This window comes from Nanorana parkeri, unplaced genomic scaffold (assembly GCF_000935625.1).
Source record: "Nanorana parkeri isolate BGI_ZX_2015 unplaced genomic scaffold, ASM93562v1 scaffold205, whole genome shotgun sequence".
Taxonomy (NCBI): domain Eukaryota; kingdom Metazoa; phylum Chordata; class Amphibia; order Anura; family Dicroglossidae; genus Nanorana; species Nanorana parkeri.
Window position 1 is genome coordinate 1127502 of NW_017306473.1, and position 23982 is coordinate 1151483.

Here is a 23982-nt window from a genome sequence, read left to right on the forward strand (position 1 = left end):
ATTGCATTTGCATATTTGTAGCTAGGAGGTGTTAATAACCTGCCCAGAGAGAGGTGCTTAAAACAGCATTGTTTGTTGCAGACAATATGTTCCTGATCTTAACCCTCTCAGCCATGTCTTAAAAATGTTAAGTTTACAGCTCAATCCTTCCTTCATTCTTTTCTCCTCTTCTCTCTATGAAGAAAATAAGTCATATCATCCTCTGTCCTGTTTCTGTCATGTTGTGGAGCTTCCCAACCTGAACGTAGTTAGAGTGTAGGAGTTTTACCTGCTTCTACAGATCTGTCATCCTTTATGAACACACTATGTTTGGTTCTGGACTCTAACACAACCGTTGTTGTCCTTCTTGGTGCAATCTCTGCTATGGCTATGCCTGGTCTCTTTGATGTGGGACAAGCCTATTTTCTTTTGAATTTACCCACACATTTTGTCGACTGCAATATCCCCATTAATGATACTGTGGTCCCCAATAAACGTCAAGAGAAATGGTTTTTTTTTGTTCACAATGAACTTGAAACTAGGAGGAAGCTAGGTCATCTTTATCTATGAAGAAAACAATTCCTTATAAGGCAGAAGCAAGGCCGCCATGCAATGTACTTTGTGCATGCAGCAGTAAATCACAACTGTATAGCTTATACAGGATAAGCTTTATAACATTATTCCATGTGAAAAGCATGTACAAAGTTACATATTTGTAAGGGCTGTAGAACCACTAGTGAAGTATTAACCTGCACTTCTATTCTTTGTAATAATTAGGAAGTGAACTCAAACTAATTATTACTATGAGGATGGCATTTACAGCATTCACAATACTAAGTGCAAATGCTTGATGGGCCAGATTAAAGTGACATTAAAGTCAAAAAGTTTTTTAAGCTATTTTTTTTTAAACCCTGATGAAATCACTTACAATGGATGCTGTTCCTTCATGTTTAAAAGTTTAGTGCAGAATCAGTTGGTCCCCCCAGCAGCTGCCCTGATGCCCTGATTAAGGGCGGCTCTATTCCCATGCAGGGTCCTATGGAGCTACCCTTGTGTGTGCAAGTAAGTTTTGTGTGTCTCCACAAAAACACAGACACAGCAAGGCAAGCCACATGTCTGCTCTTTGCTCCCTGTCACTAGGTGACAAGGGAGCATGAAGCTGGTTTTCTGGACAATCAGAAAGCCGGGGGTGGGGAGGGGCGTGTAATAACTCGACCGTCCGGCTTCCCAATTGGCCAGCTTCCCGACCAATCAGGAAGACGAGCAGTGTGTCATTACATGCAAGTGACGATGGAGCCGGCTTCCTGGCCAATCAGGAGGCCGGAATCCTGATACCGGAAGGTCAAATATCGGGCTGGGCATCGGAACATTTGGACGAGTACGTGTACTCCCCCAAATACTCGGCATCGGCACCGATACCAATACTAGTATCGGTATTGGTGCATCCCTGGTTTATATCATACCTTATACCGTAAATTCCATTGGAGAGGTTTAATTGTGCTATAGGTCCTATTTTGTCCTTTTGTCACTGTTATTAAAACCACATTTTAATTTAAAGAAGATAAATAATAACTAATATTTATTATGTATATAACTTCTTGTTTGCTGCGCAGCAGCATAACTTATAACACATCTTCTTTTGAGGATGGGAACATAAATGGTTTGTATAGCCAAATAGGTCCATCAATCATTGTTAACACGAAATTGCTAAGCAATTTCATGTCCGCATGCAATTTTAAGGCATGACATGTTTGGAAACTATTTACCTGATGTGACCCCACCTTTTATATTGTACTAAAAAATTGGGTAATAATGAATGTGTCATAGTGTAACTTAAGGAAAACAGTTTCTCTTTTCAAAAATGTTGGTACTTTTTTCTTTATATAGTAAAACAATAAAAAAAAGTGGTGATATAAAATTCATTTTGGTACAGCCTTGCATGACTGAGTAAATGTCAGTCAAAATACTGCAGCTCTGAATACTGGAAAATGGCCGGGACAGGAAGGGGGTTTAACACCCCAGTCATCAAGTGGTTAAAAATACATTCAAGTACCTGTAATGCTCTGGACTACAAATCCCAGTTACGTCTCAAGGATGAGCCCAGCTGTAAAGCTTGGCAAAACTTTAATTTCTATTTGTTGTCTGTTCTTGCAGTAAACTTCAAGGAAACTGACCCAGTAGCATTAAAAGTACTTTACTTGGCGAAAATGCTGCGTGTATAAAACTTAGTTACAGGAAAAAACAAATACATCAACATGACTGGCTGCTACAAACATTCACATGCACCCACTACACTATCTTCTAGTACAAGTATGATTTCTAGGAGGGGAAACATTGAAAATGTACTTAGCTTCAGACTGCAGGCTGCAGGCTCCACAAATTCCGTGATGAGCAGGACTTGGCCTAGGAAGAATGGCTTCTCGTTGCAGTATCCTTTGTATGTCCTGGTCTTCAAGCAAGTCCTCTCGTCTTGTGAAGCGCCCTCGTACTGTCCCCCTCCTGTGAAGCCCTGGTCTTGTGAAGTGCTGTGCTGGTGAACTGCTCTGGCTTTTTATTGAGAGAAAACTGGCCTAAAACAATGGAAGCTACGCCCCTAGACCTTTAGGAAAATGCAATACAGTTTCCCACCTCTAGGTTGCAGCGTTGTACCATAAATTGCCATCAGTAGTCAAGATTTGATTTGAGCCTTGACCAGGCTAGGCGTGACTATTTACGATCACCATCCCATTGTGATACAAATCAATACAGGACAAGCTACACCATTGTGTAAAACCAGTTTGGGCTGTATTGTTGGCCATTTCCATTGTATGAACCAAGTTTCTATCAACAAACAAACAAAACCTCCGTCTCTCTTGCAAATCTATGTGTGTCTGAAAAAGTCCACTAAGATATATCGCAACACAGTACCCTATTAACAAAAATGTACGTTATTTGTGTATCACTTGTCTGTAGATGCTCAACTCATCTCTGAATTGGTGCTGACACTGTCCTTCCTTGCGGAGGGTGGCTACTTTTGTTCCCCATGCTCCCTGTATGTGCTGTAAAGTAGCCACTGCTCTAAGCACCCTCCTGTGATGGACTACAATCTCAATACAAATTACTAAACTAAACTAAACGTGAGCTTGTAGTCCATCACAGGTGGGAGCTTCGAGTGGTGGCTACTTTACAGCACATACAGGGACCATGGGGAACAAAAGTAGCCACCCTCCAGAAGGAATGGCATTGTCCGCATACATTTTGTTATTAGATAAGGTACTTGAATGTATTTTTAAGATTTAAATCCTGAGTTTAGTGTCACTTTGGTGAGTTGAAAGCTTCACCTGTGGTTTAGATCCCACAAGGACATCAGCAGTCCTCATATAGCAATATATTTGGATAGAATGCTTGCAAAGTCCAGTGCTACTACAACAGTATGTTCACTGTTTCATGAATAAGTAAAAAACATGTCTTTCTTACTGCAGATACAGACAACAGCGGACATGTTAATGACTATGAGCTCCAACAGTTGTTCAAAGAAGCAAATCTCCCACTGCCAGGCTACCGCGTGAGAGAGATTATAGAGAAGATTTTCACAGCAGCTGACAGCAACAAGGATGGCAAAATTGACTTTGAGGAGTTTGTAGCAGTGAGTATCTATAGAACATTTTAGCTACACACAGTTGCACATCAAAGAAAAAATATCTGCATATCTTAAATAACTAAATATATTACACAGTCTATGTGGAACAACTGTATATTTCTTCTATTAGTTTGTCATCATCCAGGGAAGTTCTGACAAGATTCAATTCATGGGTCTATGAAGGTTCTCACTTATGTAGGTTACGGTATAGCCAGTAGGATATGGAGAGATAAGAACCTTTACAGATATATTGGCAATCATTTTGGAGTTGTAGACCCTGAAATTGGTGCAGTAATATGAGAAAACTGCAAGAAAACATAAGGGAACACAGAGCAAATCCAGTTAGATGTGACTACCTAGTACTAGCTATAGTCTATATTTACTGCTACTATTACCATCTACTACTTTTTAATAGGGATGCACAAGTACTCATACTCACCCAAATGCTCCGATGCTTAGCCGTATACCTGAGCTTCCAGTATCAGGAAGCTTCCTGATTGGCCAAGAAGTCTGGCAGCGTGTAATGACTCACCGCCTAGCTTCCTAATTGGTTGGGAAGTTGGCCAATCAGGAAGCTGAAGAGTCATTACCCGCCCCCTAGCTTTCTGATTGGCCAGAAAGCCGGCTTCATGCTCCCTCGTCACCAGGTGACGAGGGAGAATGGAGCCGGCTTCCCGGTCAATCAGGAGGCTGGGCACCTGTAATGACTCGTTGCCCGCTTCCTGATTGGCCAGCTTCTCGACCAATCAGGAAGCCGGGCAGTGACTTATTACACAACGCCCGGCTTCCTGATTGGCCAGAAAGCCAGCTCCATGCTTCCTTGTTACCTGGTGACGAGGGAGCATGGATACCGAAAAAACCCGTACTCGATACCGGAAAAACCGGTATCGGTGCATCCCTTCTTTTTAACATTAACTTTTCTTTTTTAACAACAGGACATGTACAGGTTAAGTAACTGGGTCATTTTACTTGGCAGAAGTATGAATACCAGCAGGGGCTCGTCCTATGCGCCACAAACTGCACAAATGCTAAGGAAAAGACTGGCTGTACTCTGAACACATTTCAAATGCTGGTAAAGTTATTTATCCGGACAGCACAAACAGTCCGTGACGAGCAGACGGTGGAGGCCGACGAGCAGCTTCCCGGAGCTTTACAGTCAAGCGATCGAGCGTCTCGAGAGACGCTCGATCGCTTGTATCAGCAGCTGTCACTGCCGTTGCCGGTCCCGAGATCCACTGTGCCCGATGCGGCCGGGACCGGCACGGCTCTGTGACAGGAGATCAAAGGGAGTTCAGTATACGAACTCCCTTTGATCTCCTCTTAGTCCCCGAATGCAGGAAGTGATGTATATTCACATCACTTCCTGCATTCAGTGCCACTCTCCAGCTAATGGGTCGTTTTATGCAATAATAATTATGCAACTTTATTCAATAATTATGAATAGTAATACCTGGGCAATCAAAATAGATCATTTGAGAAATAGATGCACTTGGGGGGTAGCCCCACTGCAAGGGTTAAGAAAAGTTTTGCTCAGAGTTCTTCTTTAAATCTTCCCCTCTCTATCCATAACTGGAAACAAAATATTTAGCTGGAGTAGGGAATGAATCTCTTGGGTTAGACACCCTTTAGGATACATCTGTAAATTCCCCCCCAAAAATGAATGTCTTATTGAACCAATTGATTGAAGCACAAGAAATGAGTATCAGCAGGCAACAGGACCCCTAAAAATAATTCTGCTGAACACACACAGCCTAAGCGACCCAAAAGTGCCTATGTGTTCATGCCTATGATAATAATGTCTGTATTTGTCCTTGTGTTTGCACTTTCCTGGGCTGCTGGCCTGTTCAGGTAACTGTTTGGTAAAATGGACGCAGAATTACACTGCTTCTTTTGTTTATTTCAGCATGACCCGAAACAAACACTTTATGGGCCACTTGTGTTTTCTGATCCATTCAGCCGCATACACTTTTCATACACTGCATAGAGCTGAGTCAATAGACGAATTAAAAAAAGGAGGATTGGCAGTTATACTTGAATCTTTCTGACATCATAGACCTTAGATCTTTGACTTTGCTTGTCAAAATCTTTACTGTTTATGGCTAACTTTAGATTGAGGGTTGCTCTGTATCATGCTGCCTCTATGGGAAGGAATGGCAAGCTGCGTACAATACTTTTTCACTCTAATCAATGAACTCTGGTTATAGTTGACTAAGTGCATGCAATATCTTATGCTTAAAGTGATACTATCAGCCACAAGATGTCTGTTGTTAACTTTATTACCTTGAAAACGTTCCTTTCTGTTTATGAACAGCTGGCAAGTTAAAGTCCTTTAATAACAGCAAAGAGAAGAGAGGGTTGCTGGTATACACTCTGCACTAGCCCAACAAGTATTATTTACATAGAGACTGTTTTATTTCTTAGCAGATTAGATCACCTAAGAGACTGATAGCTACAGAACTTGAATGATAAAATACCACTTATTCATCCTTTTTGTTTATAATGAACTTCGGTACAAAACTAGAGATTCTAATACCTGACCTGTTTAATTAAAACCTACATAGATTTGTTGCAGCATCTTTTAAACTAGGATAGCAATAAAGTGCTAGCTGATTTAACAAGACAACCAGGATCATTTGCTTTCTGCACCACTCTGAATAAAAGCTGACCTTCCGGCACAAAAACTTTTATTTAACTATATTCCTGAATAGGCGCAAAGGACCCAGCAGACCCATCCACCTCAGGCTGCCTGTAGAAGACTAAAGAGGGAGGTGGCAGATACAAGACCAGTCAACCTGCTCAAGGAGAGAGCAGCAGTCATCGGTCTTTATCTCAAGAAGCTTCTGAACAGAGGCAATCTTTCACAATGGAATACTTCTTAAAGCAGTATACATACTAATACACCTAAACAAAACAAAGAAAAAAAACACACAACATACATTTTGGAAAAAGTATAGGCCACAGACCAGTTATTGGGTTTTTATGAATTCTTACCATGAAATAGACCTTTGTTACTAAACAGAACCACTGTTAACCATTAACAGACCACCATGCTTAGTCATCAAGACTCAAGCAGCAATAACTTACACCAACCAAATTACCATCTACCAACCACTGTCCACCCACAAAGTGGGGGACATTACCCCATAAAGATTGACCTCCACAAGTGAAAGTAGAGCAAAGGGGAGGGTGGGTGAGTAGCAGGTAAGGCTAAAAATAATCCAGAGGTGAGTCCAGCTGCCAATCCTGAGGTAACTGCTGACACCGTCCAGTGACAGAAGTGACTATACAGGTGAGAGGTTATACTCATTGGCCAGCTGTTTTCCCACCAACAGTCAGCTGATTTGAAGATCTACCCAGCAACCGAGGTAATTATTCAGCAACAACAGCAGGCAGCTTGTATTTTGAAAGACAAAACAGAAAATAAATGTACTTAACAGTCACCACTGGCTTACTTTTGAATATTATTCGTTTTAAAAACACATGGGTGGTAGGGGCCATATATTTTTCTCCGTTGCTCTAACATAATATGCTTTTTCCTGTTCACTAATACATGTTCACTTTAACGTAGGTGATGGAAATGACATCATGTCTGTGGGTGGCATTAAACTCCAGAAGGACACTTGCAGCATTCCCCCATGCACATGTACATGCCCATGGGATTTTTGCTTGGCATTGGCATGTCCAAACGTCCACTCATTCGTATGGCTAGCTCAAGACTTCATACAATTTAAGAATAGTAGTGCTTTAAGTCATATTGTAAATAGCCTTACAATACTTTACATGTCGCATGTCAATTTACTAACCATATTAATTCTAAACACTCCTTGTTTAAACACAATTGCTTCATACGTTTGCTTTCTTCTACAGTTAGCGCAGGAAATTAAAAGTAAAGATGTGAGTCGATCATTCCGAAGATCAGTTACCAGGAAGCAAGGGATAACAGCCTTAGGAGGGACCTCAAACATTTCCAGCCAGGGAACACAGCATTCATATTCAGGTAACACACTGTGTCCATTAGTGTTCAGTTCATTGTATGGGCTGGTAAGTGATACTCTAAAGTTCTTGGTCTGCCTTGGGGTTATCAAAGGACAAGTCAGCATCTTCAAATTGTCAATACTCTCCTAGTAGATAACTGTGCTACTGCTTCTTTCAGATGAAGAGAAAGTGGCTTTCGCAAACTGGATAAATCAAGAGCTGATAGATGACCCAGACTGTAAGCATATTCTACCCATGGAGCCCACCAACAGCAGCCTGTTTACATCCCTCAGGGATGGCATTTTACTGTGGTAAGTGCTTCTAGTGCAGCTACTACTTATACTGTTTATTTCATGTAATGCATGTACAAGGCATATCTGAATAGTTATCCTTCCTATAATCACTGTAACATATTACCATATACGCAGGTAGGAAGCCTTAACGTGCACTGCCAGGTATTTTAGGTGTTCTCTAGGTTTGATCTCTCTCCCAAACGCTAAAAAAAGTATATTTAAAAATTATCTATTTCCTCTACAGTATCCATTCCAGTTTTTATTGTTTAATAAAGTGCCCAGTGGACCAGAATGCCATCTTTTACTGTGTGAATAAGATAGACTGATTCACTTCCTCGAATCATACCTTTTATTCTCAGTATGAATTCATTTAGAGACTTAAAGCGCATTTACACCCTTGCTGAGGTATTTAAAAAAAAACAAAAAACATGCCAGCAATGTACACCGACTGTGCATGAAACAGGTATATGAAGTTGCTGTATATGACACCGAAACTTGCTTTTTGTGTTAGCTTTCCTCTTCATATCCTCATGGAAATAGCTGCCTCTGTGGTCTGCAAGCAATCTGTGTATATTACAACTGAGCTCTCTCTGAGCTCTCTACCTCCCATTCATTAGTATTCATAGTGGCAACCCCCCTGGATAGTGTAAAGGCAGAGTTGGTGTTTAGTGATCGTGCTACAGGGAGAGGGGCAGCTGTTTACAGCCTGCTCTACAATCTGACCCCGGTGTCAGACTCAGTTTCCTGTGGAGAAAACATTGAATAAAAAGATTATGAAAAAAAAAAATGAAGGAAGCCAGCAATGTAAGTCCTGAAAATGTGCACACATATACATCATCACGGCACCTCTACATTACCACAATAAATGCTAATCACTTGCAAAGGTGGAAATGGACTTTAAGCCTAACACTAGGTTTTCCCATACATAAAAGAAGCAACATTTTCTCAGTGCATGAAACTGTAGGCAGATCGGTCTGCTTCAGACCCAGTTTAAGCAATATCTGTCCTATACATCGACACCTTGTGTATATGGTACAGAGAAACAATAACGTCAACAATCCTGGTAAAGAGCAACTAAATAATACCGCAAAATGGAATTTTATAGAGAAACTATAGAGTTTTTGTTATACCTGTTTTGGTGTGTTTCATAAAGTTTAAAAAGCTTAATGTAACTTTAAATTGATGGCATATCATATAGATTTGTAGACTTTTCCTTTAGCTGTTGTCTTTATCTCAAATTAGGGATTGCTAACATAAAAACAGGTTACAGGAAAAGCTATAAACAGATTGGGACGAATTTATCAAAACTGGAGCAGACAGAATCTGGAGCAGCTGTGCATGACAACCAATCAGCTTCTCTCTTCAGTTTGTTGCGTTAAGATTTTAAAATGAAAGAAAGAAGCTGATTGGTTGCCAGGCACAGCTGCTCCAGATTTTGTCTGCTCTAGTTTTGATAAATTCCCTTCATTGTATGGAAATCAGTGAATTAGTGCAGGTCCTCAGCTGCCACTTGGGTAAATTTTTTCACCCAAGATTCATGGGCGAAAGTTGTTTGACTCTTGGGTGAAAATACTGATAAACAATTACAGACTTGCACTGAGATATCAGTAAAAGAGAAGAAATATCCGGAGATAGATAGATAGATAGATAGATAGATAGATAGATAGATAGATAGATAGATAGATAGATAGATAGATAATAGATGTGGGTTTTTTTCACAAGTAAATCTTTTTATTGGTTTATACAAAGGTGTCAGACTTACAAGCTTTAACCTTGCAGAAATAGACAAAATTAAACAATGGTTAGATCATTGCACATAGTCAACGTAATAAGTCAACACCAAAAGGGGAGGACTGGGTACATAAGGTTTTATACTAAAACCTACTAAATAAAATACAAATAAAATAAAAGAGGGTTGGTCAAATGTTCATCCATCTAATTCAATCAAATGGGTCATGTAAACATATAGAATGGGCATAATCTTGTGCAATGGGTTAACCCAGATGTTGCTATAAAGTTGTATTAGTACAGATCAGTGCGGCTAGTATCCGGGGTGGAATAAGAGTATGGAGTGTGGGGATCGGGTTATGGTTGATTTAAGTGCACCACAGGAAACTGTACAAGGTTTCCAATGTTCGTTTCAAGGATATATTGTGGGGTAGAATAGGGAAAGAAAAAGAGTGTGATCTTAGTTCAGAGAAAAGGGGTTCAGGAGGAAAAGGGAGAGAGAGACCTGTCCATTCCCCCGGTGTGGAAAGTGGCCTTCCTCATATCCGATTTGTGTGGGGAAACAGTTGGAATTGGGGGGGTTTCATCAGAAAGGGGAAAGGATTGTGTTTAATGCGTTGTGATAGCATGGGAGAATTCTCACTGGGTTAGGGCAGCACATGTGTCTGTGGCTTTAAACATGTGTCAGGCCGTCCAGGTTTTCAGGAATCAGGACATGTCTCCTCTAGTTCCGGAAATAGATGTGTTTTTTTTACCTATTTAGATTAGTCTTGGCCCCATCACTTTTTTGCCATCCTTTCTACAGCACAAAAATGTATCTGTTCTGTTTCCACATGGATTAGCTGCCTGTTTTGTTATCTTAATAGGAAACAGGAGAGAGATATACATTTTTTATGACTTGTCAAGGTGCCCAGTTCTTTTTAATCAATTACTTTGGTATCCAACATATTCAAGGACCATTCAATTTCATATTGTTTGAAATACCCAGCATTTCTATGGGAACATCTTTTTTCTAAATGTATTTCTTTATAATAGTGCATTGTTATCTTTTTCTACTTCATTTAACACAATGATCTTTTTAAGCCTTGATATCCTATTTTACACCACCGTAGAAACACAGACCTTCTTATTGGCAGAAACGCCAGAACTTTTAATGCCCTGTGACATTTCCATATTCTCTAGACACCACGCTCTTTTGTCGGTTGTATTGCTGAGTGAAGATATTAATGATACTTGATCTGTTGGTAGTCATGTACCCTCTCATGAATGCGCTGTACTCACTCCAATCCCTCTATGCCATAAGATATGTTTTTGTTGTGGGCGCACAATTAGTGTACATACACTTACACTCAACAACAGCAATAAGGCTAGTAAATCAATAAAACATGTAAATCCAGTCCAAATAATATGTTGCATATGTTTCCACTCCAAATACATTTAGATTACCACATGATTACACCACCACAGTAAGTTTGTATTGTGAGAACAAAATATGAGCCTAAACACAAAATTCAGTAATAAGCAATCATACGAGATTCTTACTTATAACTACATTAAAGGGTCTATTTATAAACAATTAGCCCTGTGAATCTCAGTGAACTATGATTCTGTGCAGAGGCAAATATGAACGTTCTTAGTATGCTTTCTTTTCAGTTTGAATATAATGTAAAAAGTATTGCATTTTGCCCACTAGATGGAGCTGGGGAGCATAGAAACACTTATTTCCTGTGGTCCCCAGCTCCCTCTTATATTAATTCGACTTGAAAAGAAAATGTATGTAAAAACGTTTTTTTCCCCATCTATTTGCACAGATTGAACGCTCCCAGATTCACAGAGCTAATAGCTCTGCAAATTTAACTTTATATGTGAGGTTTCCCCCTAGCTTAGTGAATATTGTGAAAATTAACTTTGCAAAAATAACCAATCATGTGCAAGGGAAAAAAAACCTGTAATTTTGCTTGCACTTGATTGGATGATGGAAGTCAGCAGAGCTTCACCTCATTCACTATGCTAATTAGATACTCTACTTTAGCCTTTAGTACATCAAATAGTCTAATGTCTCTATGTACAACTGGCAAGTGTTGTGTACAAAGATTTATTTATTTCTTTTTGTTTTTAATTAAGCAAAATGATCAACTTGTCCCAGCCAGACACTATTGATGAGAGGGCTATTAACAAGACTAAACTGACACCATTCACTATTTCAGTAAGTGATCAATGTAATACCAAATTACCTGTATAGATTAATTGTCTTCTTTTTAAACCGCATTATGTTATTATATTTCTCCAGGAAAATATCAATTTGGCTCTGAATTCCGCTTCTGCCATTGGCTGTACAGTAGTAAATATAGGTGCACACGATTTACAAGAAGGAAAAGCACACTTGGTGCTTGGGCTCCTATGGCAGATCATTAAGGCTGGTTTGTTTGCTGACATTGAAATCTCCAAGAATGAAGGTAATTCGAGAAAGAGGGAGGGGGCTTGTTTATAAAATGTATAAAAAGTGCAAAGGGTATGAACTTTGGTTGCTGTGGGTAGTTGGACTTTGCATAATGCTCTTTACTTTAAATGACTGAATAAGGGCAGTAAGGTGATTTAAAAAATATAATAATGTGAATTGTTGTCCTTTTCTAGCTCTGATTGCATTACTAAAAGATGGGGAAAACCTGGAAGATTTGATGAAACTGTCCCCTGAAGAGCTCCTGCTGCGCTGGGTGAACTACCACCTCACCAATGCTCAGTGGCCAAATATAAAAAATTTCAGCAGTGACATAAAGGTGTGTCCAGAACTGACTCTATATTTCCTTAACCTCGAACATCATCTAGTGGTCATATTATTGATGAGATATTATCATGAGATATTAGTATCAAAATATAGAAAAAGCCACCACATATATACTATGCTATACATATACAAAATTACATATTCTGAAGATATTTTAACAGAGATCTTAACAAACTTTCCATTTCTTTTTCCTGTCCGTAAGTTCCTCTGCTGCCCTTTCCTCTCAAGAAGGATTTTTGCCCACTTCCTGCATTAAATTGACAACTGCCTTGCTCAGTCAAGGAGGGAAGTAATGGAAAATGTCTGTAAAATAGCAGAGGTGGCAAAATCTACACTACAAACCTGAGGATGTGACAAAATTAGTCATGAAACGCATCATTTTAGTGTTTAATAAATGTCCCTTTATGGATCATTTCTTATCATTTTTTTACTGAAGATTTGGGTGCCTCTGCAATTTTATGGGTTTTTCCATTACTTCCCTCACCACTTGCATAATTCTTTATCATCAATATCATGCTCTCAAACCTCCAGCTGGTGAAGAACTAGAAGACTGAGCATTGTGCTTCACTCACTACTCACTCACAGTTCCAACTGAGAATGCCACTGGTTTTAGGGATTTCCAGGGAGCTCTGCAAGATGACCAGGGAGGTATACACTAACATTCTGCAGTCAGTTGAAAACACTCAGGGTAGAAATTCACTTTATAATCTCAGTTTTCCTTTTCACTACCCACTCATTTGGTGGCATATTTCTTATTAAGAAAGATGGCAGCATTATGTTAAAAAATGAAACATTCCTAATGAAACTTTTTAAGCTTTATGAATTCTTTTGACCTTTATTAAACATCACATAACAAAGAATGTTTCTTTTTATGTTTTACTCTTCCACTATTACCAAAAATCCAAGAATGATCTACTAAAAAATTATATTTATTTCATCAGTCTATTTTCACTTTACATACTCAAATATATTCAGAGGAAGTAAAGCTCATAGAAATTTCTTGGGAACCTGCTTGGTCTTTCAAGTGAACACAGACTAGTGTTTATGTTACTACCTTTAGTAAATCAGTACTTTACAGTTAACGGAATAAATGTTATGATACTGACATACTGATCCAAATGTATTTATTTTATTCTAAGGATTCCAAAGCATACTTCCATTTGCTAAGACAGATTGCCCCCAAGGATGATGTGTTCATAGACTTTGCTGGGTTTAATGTAAGTTAACACTTTTTGTTTCTTGATTCAATAAATGTTAAAATAATGGATAGATGCAGAAATAGGGATTTCTGAAGTTATATGCAAACCCTGTTTGCTGAGCTTTGCTCCACCTCTGCCATTTGTTGAGCATTCCTATTGCCTAGTGATGCCAACCAAGGCAGGGATTTGGAGGTGGAAGGGTGTGGAGCCAAGATGAGCCTTTACAGATAGACTTAAGATTTGCTTATAATGTCCACCAATTATTTCGGAGTGTGGTTTTCACTGAAAGTAGCCTTTTCTAATGTATTTTTTTTACCATATACTCATTTCGTATTGTCCAGGTGCGTTGCGAGTTTAGTCAAAAGAGAACTATGAGCCTTCCCTTTTTGGCCATAGTTCTCTTCAGGGTCACAGGAGCACATACTCATATCCTCTTGTGACCCAAAACTCAGTATATAGTGGCTATATGCTAAGAGCGCAGAACCGTGGCGCAGTCGGGGCGGATCCAGACAATACAGTTGAGATCCAGACCGCTGGGTGATTGACAGCTGGGTGATTGATTGCTCTGCCTCAGTAGAGGCAGAGCCAGCTGTGCCCACCCCCTCCCCCATCTGTTCCTCCAGGCAGCGCTGGAGGATTGGAGGCTGACATTCACCGCCCTCTGAAGGGAGAGGATCGGAAAGTCAGCGATCGGCGGTATGTGTTCACTGACTTTCCTGATCAATAGAGCTGTCATGTGACAGCTTCAGTGTCACAGGCCGGCTTGAATTATGGGGATGAGTGTTTTTTCACTCACCCCAAAATTCTCTTTTAACTTCAGTTTAAGAAAAAAAATGTTCAATAACAATTTCAAATGTTTTCATTCGCTCTGGCAGCCTTGCCCAGTGCAGTTTCAATGCACAGACAAGGCAAAAAGCCTTGTTTTAATGCAGTCATTGCACACCCTAGATTGCACTAAAAAAAGTACTGCATGAGTGTTGGGGCGCAAACCACCACATTGCAACCCTGCTGCAGTGAATAGAAATTCATAAATTATCACTTGTTGCATTTCAATAAAGCTCTAACAAAAAAAGGTAACAGTGCAATGCATTGGGATCGGCACATCCGCATTGTTTTTTCCAGCGAGCATCGGTTGCTGCATGTTTAGCACAGCCCTCAGGTGAACTTGTACCCCAACAATGCACACTAAAGTATTTAAATGCATAAAAATACCCTTATTCACCTCTATAGCTATAAGCACTGTGGAAAAAATCATCTTCAAGGTTCACAACAGAATTACTGAAATCTTATCTCTTCTCCTGTTACTTTCTGTTTCACCAGAATCATGTAAGCCTGCCAGCCTTCTAATGTAAACAGATTAATCAGCTAAATAACATACTTTTACACTTTATACACGTTGTACCTGTCTGCCTATGTCTTTTTGACAGGAACCCAACGATATAAAGCGGGCCGACTACATGCTGAACCAAGCAGACAAAGTGGGGGGCCGGCAGTTTGTCACAGCATCCGACGTGGTTTCAGGAAACCCAAAACTGAACTTAGCTTTTGTAGCAAATCTGTTCAACATGTTTCCAGCTCTGCACAAAACCAGTGGGTATGACTTTGATTCAATAGAAGGTAAGTAAAACATTAGATATAGCATCATGAGATCTCACAGACTAAATCAATTACTATAGATTTCCGAGTTTTCCGAGTGCACAATAATCTTTTATGTATTCTTGTCCATTTACAATCTAAAATTCACACCATACCAAGGATGAAAACACAGCCAAACTATTACTGTTGCTGGATGAATTTTAGCGAATCTCAGAATCATATTTTAATAACTTGGGGCTCCTACATGTCATTTTAATTGATGTAGTCCCACTAAAATTGGGGTTCCCCCTGTAGAACTGCAGAAGTGAGGTGTTCAATGCATGCTGACAAATTTTTCCGTGTTGATGCGAATATGGCAAATCGAGAAACCTTTTTCTGTATTTCAATTATTGGACTCTTGTTTACAGGCGCAGGATTTGTCAATATTTTACAGCACCAATACTTGTTCATTATCCTAATGGCTGTGTGCCATTAGAAGTTTGTATCTGATGGGATTAAAAATAGTAGCTCTAAATATTAAGTGACAGCAAGCACTGTAATTTCATATGGTATTTATTCATTTGTGCATTGATTTGTATGTAAAGTTTACTTCACTAATGTTCATTCTGGCTGATGTCAATGGTGAGGTTTTATAAAGCATTACGTTTAAGACAGGAGAAAAGGGTACCATTCCGGGTTGAGATAAAACAACACTCCATAGTGTTAAAGTATAAAATAGCAATTAAAGATAAATTGTGTATTTAAAGTGACACCAAACTCAGGAGTTAAATCTTAAAAATGCATTTAGTACCCTAACTATTAAGAAAAATGTATATCCCCAATAACCAAATGGAAGGATCAGGAAATAAAGAAAATGGTTAGTATGTGCTGCTGGGGATGGGGAGGAGGGGGTGCACTGGCAGAATAACATGAGAATATTGCTTTTTAGTGACACTCCACTCAGGATTTAAATCTTAAAAATGTATTCATGTAACTTATCTATTAATAAAAATGTATCTTATTTGTGTATCGCTCGGCTGTAGATCCTCAAATCATCTCTGAATACACACTGACATTGTCCTTCCTTCTGGAGGGTGGCTACGTTTGTGTGTGTTCTAAAGTAGCCACCGCTCCAAGCTCACTCCTGTAATGGACTACAATCTCAATACAAATTAGTAGACTAAACATGAGATTGTAGTTCATCACAGGAGCAAGCTTGGAGTGGTGACTACTTTACAACACACACAGGGACCATGGGGAACAAAAGTAGCCCCCCTCCAGAAGGAAGGACAGTGTCAGCATGAATTCAGAGATGATTTGAAGATCTACAGTTAAACTTCTGAGTTTAGTGTCACTAAAAAGCAATATTTTCATGTTATTACCCCAGTGCACCCCCTCCTCCCCATCCGCAGCAGCACATACTAACCATTTTCTTTCTTTCCTGATCCCTCGGTTATTGGGAATAGTTGAAGCTGCCCTGTGTAAGCTAAGAGTCACCTAAATTGTAGCTTACAAAGGGCTATGGACTGATTGGACCAGTGCTGTCACATGGTGTGAGTCACATGCTCCTCCATACCTGGAAATACCTGGTATTTTCTTTTCTCCCAGCAGTTGGACAGAGTGAAGCATTAGCAAAGCACAGTTTGCTTTAAGTGAATAAATAACCATTTGATGTGAACAAAATAACAATTTCAAACCTATGCAGTATATGGGATTGCTATATGGGAATTTAACATTTTGATTAGAAAATTTTCATGTGATTAAAAAATAGTAAAAATAATGAATGCTGTTTAGTGAATTCACATTATAAGGACCTATGTTCACGTTCTTTTGTTTGTGTCACAACTGCAGCTTGAAGCAGGCCAAAAGAAGGTCAAAGCAGGCCAACAATACTTGTAATGAATTCTGAATGATCTCAAAAGTGTATAAAATTTATTTCAAAACATGATTTATTTGCCCTTTGACACAAGCCCAAAGCCTGTTGACATGGGTCCTAATAACGATTTGATTAAATTCTTATATTGCATACATTAATTATGTGATTACTAATACAGTGCATTTGGGTTATTCCTTTCTATGTGCCACAGATATTACCCTTAATTATGTTTTAGGTACAGTATATGTTCATTTTTTAAGCTTCATAGTGAGCTGTCTTTGAATGCGTTTCTTTTTGCATGTAGTTAAGGTTTGTTGTAGTGTGGTTCCTGTGTGGTGATCATTTACTTACAAGGGAAAGTATAATGGTTTTGGTCACACACATACCGTGTTTCCCCGAAAATAAGTGTCTTATTTTATTTTTTTCACGAAAAAAGACACTAGGTCTTATTTTCGGGGGATGTCTTACCTGGCTGCAGCTGTCCGCTCTGCCGTCCAGGAAGTCACAAACAGGTCGTCGGGCATGCGTGCGGGCGGGTGGGCGTGTCTGGCAGGGGGGCAGGAGAAGCCATATGTTCTCTACTAGGAATCAGGGAGGTCTTGTCACTATTAGAAAAAGGGGGCGAGAGCAGGTTCCTCCTCTGTGGCTAACTGTGCAATCTGTATAACTTGATCTCCCTGCTATTTAGATCTTTTTCTTAGCCTAGCTGGAAAATAAACTGACAAAAAACTGACAAAAGCGACTCCTTTGGCTTGGAGTTTGCCTGCTAGCTACAATTTGTAAATATTAAGTACTATTTCACGTCTACCTAATTATAAACACATTTTTCAAAGTATAGCATTGTATTTTTCCTGTAGTCAATATAATTAATAAAGAATACTGAAAACACTATACATTCCCTTCAGAGTTAAAGTAAAGTTGTCAGCATGCTAGCGGTAATGGACAGGCTAGAGCACTACAATGCCAGCATCAATGCATCACCCCTTGTACTTTCCGCACATTACTCTTGCCCAGTAAGGCAGTGAAGAGCCAGTGGATACATACACTAGTCAGAAGGAGTGGGTAAGGTCTGGATACTACCCATGTCAAAAATGTTTGTGATACAGTGCCCCAGGGTTTGGGGTACTTGGGAAGCTGGAGCAGGCATGTTAAGATAGGTGCTACTTATTGATTGGTAACTGCATTATAGTGCTGTAGTCTATTCGCTACCATTTGGGACCACTGGGCATCTTGCACTGGGCAGATGTAAAGCTGAACTCCATGCATATATAAACAACACCAATTAATACAATGTGTAGACACTAAAGTCAATAATTGTATATTTAAATGTAAATTAAAGTGGACCTTTATACTCAAAAATCAAATTCTACCAATGCATCCCTCTATGTATGATGATAAAAAATAACATAGACATATACTTCAGTTTGCCAAAGCAATGCACATTGGGATTGGCTTGTCATCAGCAGAGCATTGCTGGGAAATCCCATCTGTAAACACATTTACAGATCTCAGGGAAAGACATTTTCCTCCCCTGAGATGATGTGCAAGGTCACATGTCCTTTCTAGTCACATGTGCCAGAGTTCCAGGAAGTAAAGGGAGAGCTAGTAATCTGCCCTAGTAAACATGGCCACTGTCAGAAGTATTAGAAAAAAAAAGAGAAATAATGTATGCAAAGAATACAAAGCCTGCAATTATTTAGATGTGTTTGTAGGTTGTCATTACTAAATGTTTCTAAAGGTGGGTTTGCTGTTATTTTAAAGATATGGGTAAAGGTCCGCTTTAAAGAACTGTGGTGATTATAGCTGACCTTGTCTTGATAACAGTCTCCTGTGATCCCCTGTACTGCAGCACTACTGGAAGCAGGTGGACCAACACTAGAAGCAAATCTGGCAAATCAGGCAGGGCAATTTAAGCAATTCAAATATTTCTATGGCTTCTTTTGTGGAGTTCAGCTTACTGCTGCTGTTTCAGAAGGGTCACACCGATCCTTGGCTAAGATTAAACTTTGAAGTACTATTTCCAGATTTCATCTGCAGCACCCTTTGTTAGTAACATTTACAGCAAGACCCTCAACAGTGGGTTTAGGACTTTGCTGTTCTTCTCAGCAAAGAAGAACATCACTGCTTCCCTACAGGTAGTGGTCCCAAGCAAATGCGATATTTCCACTTTACCTTTTTAAAGGAAACCTGTTCTGGGAGAAATACATAGATTGCCACTGTTGAAACCACCCTAAAAATTGTTACCTGGCTGTTTCCTGATCTCCGTACTAAGTCCCTGACTTTTTGCAGCTAGGAAAGTCATACAAAAGTCAGAACTTTTAAATTGCATAATTATTAAAGATGTTCTGAGGCTTATGGATCGACACTAAGGTAAATAGTGTTTTCAAAAAGTATTGCTTAGCAATGAAAGACTGAGAGGAGGATCTACTAGGACAAGAGCAGTCGGTATTTGGAGCAGCTGTGGGTGGCAACCAATACGTTTCTAGCTTTCATTTTCAAAGCTTAAAAGCTGAGCAAGCTGGAGGTAGAAGCTGATTGGTTACCATACACATCTGCTCCAGATTTAGTAACCCCCCCATGTATTTTCAGGGCAGCGCATGTATTGGCTGGGCAATTTAACAGGTTTACTTTAAAGCCAGCACCAACAGCATTGTAACAATACTTTACCTTTAGTCCACTGCCACTCTATTAATGAGGAATTGAAGACCGGTGGAAACTCTAGTCCATCCCACTTAGAGCTCCACCCTGATATGATGGCACTAGTACCTGAGCAGCAAGTTGCCAAGCACTAGTACTGTAACATGAGAGGAAGGGGAGTGTGAGCATGCAGTAGCTAACCCACAGGAGAATGGGACTGCGCGGGGGGGATTGGGGGTTGCGCCACGGGAGGGGGGTGCAAGTAGCTGGTCTTGCCTAGGGCGCAAAATAGTTTAGCACCGACCCTGGGTAGGTATATGCAGGAGGGGGTGCTGGCAACAATTTAAACTTACTGCTTTGCAAAGGCAAAGCTCAGGTTCACTTCAAAGATACACTACTGCTCTGGGAACAGGCTGGAGACTGAACTGAATTTGTCCCAATTCGTTAGCTCAAAAGCATATTTAGGGTATAATAGTTAGGATAGAGCTTTTAGTAACTTTATGTCACAAATTGCAGCAGTGGTGTAATTAAAGCTGTACCCTTTATCATTCAAAAGTTCTCCTTAAGCTCCAGTCCAATTACTTTGTTTAGGTTGAGATGTGGTCAGTCTGCCGCAGGCTCAGGCAGGAAGAAACATTAGGGCACTGTTCACATATGAGCACTCAGGCATCTGTAGCTCAATGGCCAAAGCTTAAAGAAGAACTTAGGGCATAAGTATTCTCAACCCTTGCATTGGGGCAACTCCCACACTGCAAGGATTAAGTGCTCATTTTTATCTAGGGATGAAAGTAAAAAAAAAATATACCTTATTTTTCGCTCCATAAGGCGCACCTGACCATAGGGAGGGTAGGGTTCTGTGTAGTTACTGACAGCTGAGACAGGTGGTGCTGTGATCACAGCGCCGCAGTCTCTGATCACACAGGCTCTATGCGGGGCTCCTATGCCGTGGTCACGGGTCCCCCGAAAACCGCGGCCGGGGGAGGGGGACTGGATTGCCGCTGCTCCCTTTAAGTGATCTAATCAGATCACTTGTATGGAAATGAGCGGTGGCTCCACACTATACATTTAGCTCTGCTTGTCAAGAACAGGGCTAAATGTACAAAAAAACTACTCGCATGGCGCCCGAAACTGCATGTCCCGGGCGTAGGGCGATAGGAATTCCACACTCCTGGGTACACTATCAGCCCCGTCGCCTCAGCTCTCACACATTCGCTCCATAAGACGTAGAGACATTTTTGCCCGCCTTTTGGGGAAGCGAAAAATATGGAGCGAAAAATAAGCTACTCACTTGAACCTTGAACCCATCTGGCTGTTAGACTGGTCCCTTCATCCCCCCCTTCCCTCGACTCCAGTGGTCTTAGGTCCTGCAAGTTGTCACGTCCAATATGTCAGCTGGCTGGCTCTGAGGTTTAGGTGAGTATATCTTTTTTTATTTTCATCCCTAGAAAAAAATGATTATTTAACACCTGTAGTGTGGGAGTAGCTCCACTGCAAGGGTTAAGAATAGTTATGCCCAGAGTTCTTCTTTAAAAAAGGTACATGCTCTACTGTAGAAGCAAGATAGGGCATTTTTGCCCCATAGACTTCAAAGGAAGTGCCTGAAAAATACACAGGCTTATTTCATTATTCAGAACAAATATACAACACTACAGCATATGTTATTGTATTAAATGCCTACACTATTTATTGTATGTAGATTGTAAGTCATTTACATGTTATAATTTAATGTTTTTTGTCTTTCACACAAACAGGAGAGACAAATGAGGAGAGAACTTTCCGGAACTGGATGAATTCACTTGGTGTGAGTCCCTATGTTAACCATTTATACAGGTAATACATGCGCACCCTTTATACTGTATATGATAAATATATTTTGTTTTTGCTGAAATCAGAAAATGTTGATTTGAATCGTAACTATGAGCTACTGCAAGTGGCATATTGTTTTTTCCTTATTAAATATGTTGTGAGGCATTTTTCACATCTGAAGATTTTGCAGGTTAGCCAGCAAGGACTGTTGGGGAAGTGCTTGATATTTTACCTGAATTTGGCTGCCTGATTTTTACACAAATTGGTGGTGATGGGGTCAGAACCTCAGGTTTTTGATTCCCATCTGTGTTTGTGCTAGGGAAAATTTTCCTCTCTAATTTTTCCTGATGACTGTTGTTAGCAGGAGTGAAAGTGAGGGAAATTTTGAGTTAGCACAAGAACAGCAATAGAGGGAAGTCTTCCAATGGGGACACTTGTTCCAGTGACAGCTAAGAGGGGATTTAGTTTGCTCTGTTGTGATTACCACTCACATCCTTATAAGTCTACAGGACAGAAAGTGAAGGACAATCCCCCTCAATGGGACATAGATGGAAAAACATGAAAGGAGTTTTAACAACTCCTCTACTTTTAGTATAATTTAATGAGTAGTAGTACACTGTCATTATTAGGTTGTAAAAGCAGAACTATACTTACCTACTCTCCTACGATGTAACATCCCTGAGCCCCCTTGCTGGCATCGACATCTTCTACTTGGCTTCTCCCAGGTTTGGCATCTTCAGCTACCTTGATTGGATGACCCAGATTGATGTAACTGCTGCACATAAACATGGGAGTTCAATTATCCTGACACTCGGCAGATGCTATAATTGGCATAATCCGATACCTATAATTCCGCTTTAAGTATAGTACAGAGTTCTTTTCGACTCATTTTAGTATTTTGTAACTGTAATCCAGAAACCGCTAACGACTTTGGCTAACTGCAGCTTTATATTATTGAGTTGATGTACAAACATGTCCACGCTAATGAATTCTGTTGTCTATCAGATAAAATATTCTTGGAGAATATTGATTTCCTTTGCATTGTTCTTGTTTTCCTTCTGCTCTGTTCATAGTGACCTGACCGATGCTTTAGTCATCTTCCAATTATACGAGCGCTCACGGGTGTCAGTTGACTGGGATCGTGTCAACAAACCTCCATTTCCACCTCTTGGAGCACACATGAGAAAGGTATGTGTGAAAGTTCATTTAATGTTACATATTACACTTTGTCATTATAGTTAGTTTCTTTTGTTGTAATAAATTACCTTTGTCAAAAATGCTGAAGCAAATGTTCTGTTGCACTGCATTTTATTACATTTGCCCAGAAGCAAATATTTATTACTGAGTCATACAAATCCATTATGCACTGTGTGTGTGTGAAGAAGAAGCTCTGAGCAAGCTGTCTGAAATGTAATATGTATACAATAATGGATTTCTGTTTTAAAAAAAACTCACATATACACACAACTGCAATTAAAGTGTATGTAAAGGCATTTTTTGGGTAGAGTGGGTAAGAGTTTTATTGATGTATACGCCCCTGCTGGGGAGATTCGTCTATCTATGTTCTTGTTGACCATTGCCACTGAGACAAAAAGTGATAGAAAATCCAACATTTGTCATCAGAGAAATAACTGAGAAACAAATCACCAGTTGGAGCACAGATCGTCGCAGTGGGACACAGACACCAAAAAACAACCTAATAGCAGTTTCACCCATTTCCTACTCTATCTAAAACTAAGGTGCTTTTTTGTTTAAAAATGCTGACAGCTTGCTTACTTTGAACTCTTAGCGCACTGACTGAGCTGTCATAGACAGCTCCTGGTCCCAGTAAATGACCAGGAGCTAGTGGGGTCCTGAGCATGTGATCACTGTGACAGCTAATCACAGAAGTCTCATGATCAGGACTCTGTCTCCATGTTCCAGCCCTATAACGGGGTCTTAATGCTGACACATGGAGATGAAGTACTGATCTTCGGACCTTTAAGATTGGCTGTCACAGTGGTCATATGATCGGGGGCCCATCCTGTGGTTCCTTATCTTTTACTGGGACCAGGAGCTGTCTGTGACAGCTCAGTCAGTGTGCTGGGGGCTCAAAGTGAGTGCACTCTCAGCACACAACAGTGGACCCCATGGACGCATAAATGTGGCAGCCTGGCATTAAGGCCCACCCTCTGCGCTGCCGTGTACTGTATATGCTTTGCAGTGGTGGGAAGTGGTTAATAAGTAACTCACAATTCTCATACAGCATAATAAATTGAGTTAATTTCTACCTTTATATTTCTCATTTCCTTAGATAGAGAATTGTAATTATGCCGTTGAACTGGGAAGGAACAAAGCCAGATTCTCTTTAGTGGGTATAGGTGGCCATGATCTCCATGAAGGCAATCGCACCCTCACTCTGGCCTTAGTGTGGCAGCTAATGAGGAGGTAAGTCTATCACACGGACGGGCTTCATGTACCCATACACAAAGCAAAGTCATTACAAATAATGCATAGTATATATATATATA

The 23982-nt window shown here is 40.0% G+C and overlaps 1 protein-coding gene across 1 annotated transcript in view; it reads left to right on the top strand.

The window, feature by feature from the left end:
- PLS1 (plastin 1) overlaps positions 1-23982 on the top strand; it is a 68223-nt gene that overhangs the window by 33488 nt on the left and 10753 nt on the right. The window contains exons 3-13 of the mRNA XM_018555621.1: positions 3441-3604; positions 7466-7595; positions 7752-7884; positions 11719-11800; positions 11885-12050; positions 12229-12371; positions 13519-13596; positions 15006-15195; positions 21418-21496; positions 22546-22660; positions 23766-23899. Coding sequence (XP_018411123.1) covers positions 3441-3604; positions 7466-7595; positions 7752-7884; positions 11719-11800; positions 11885-12050; positions 12229-12371; positions 13519-13596; positions 15006-15195; positions 21418-21496; positions 22546-22660; positions 23766-23899 — 1414 coding nt within the window. The remainder of the gene's footprint in view (positions 1-3440; positions 3605-7465; positions 7596-7751; positions 7885-11718; positions 11801-11884; positions 12051-12228; positions 12372-13518; positions 13597-15005; positions 15196-21417; positions 21497-22545; positions 22661-23765; positions 23900-23982) is intronic.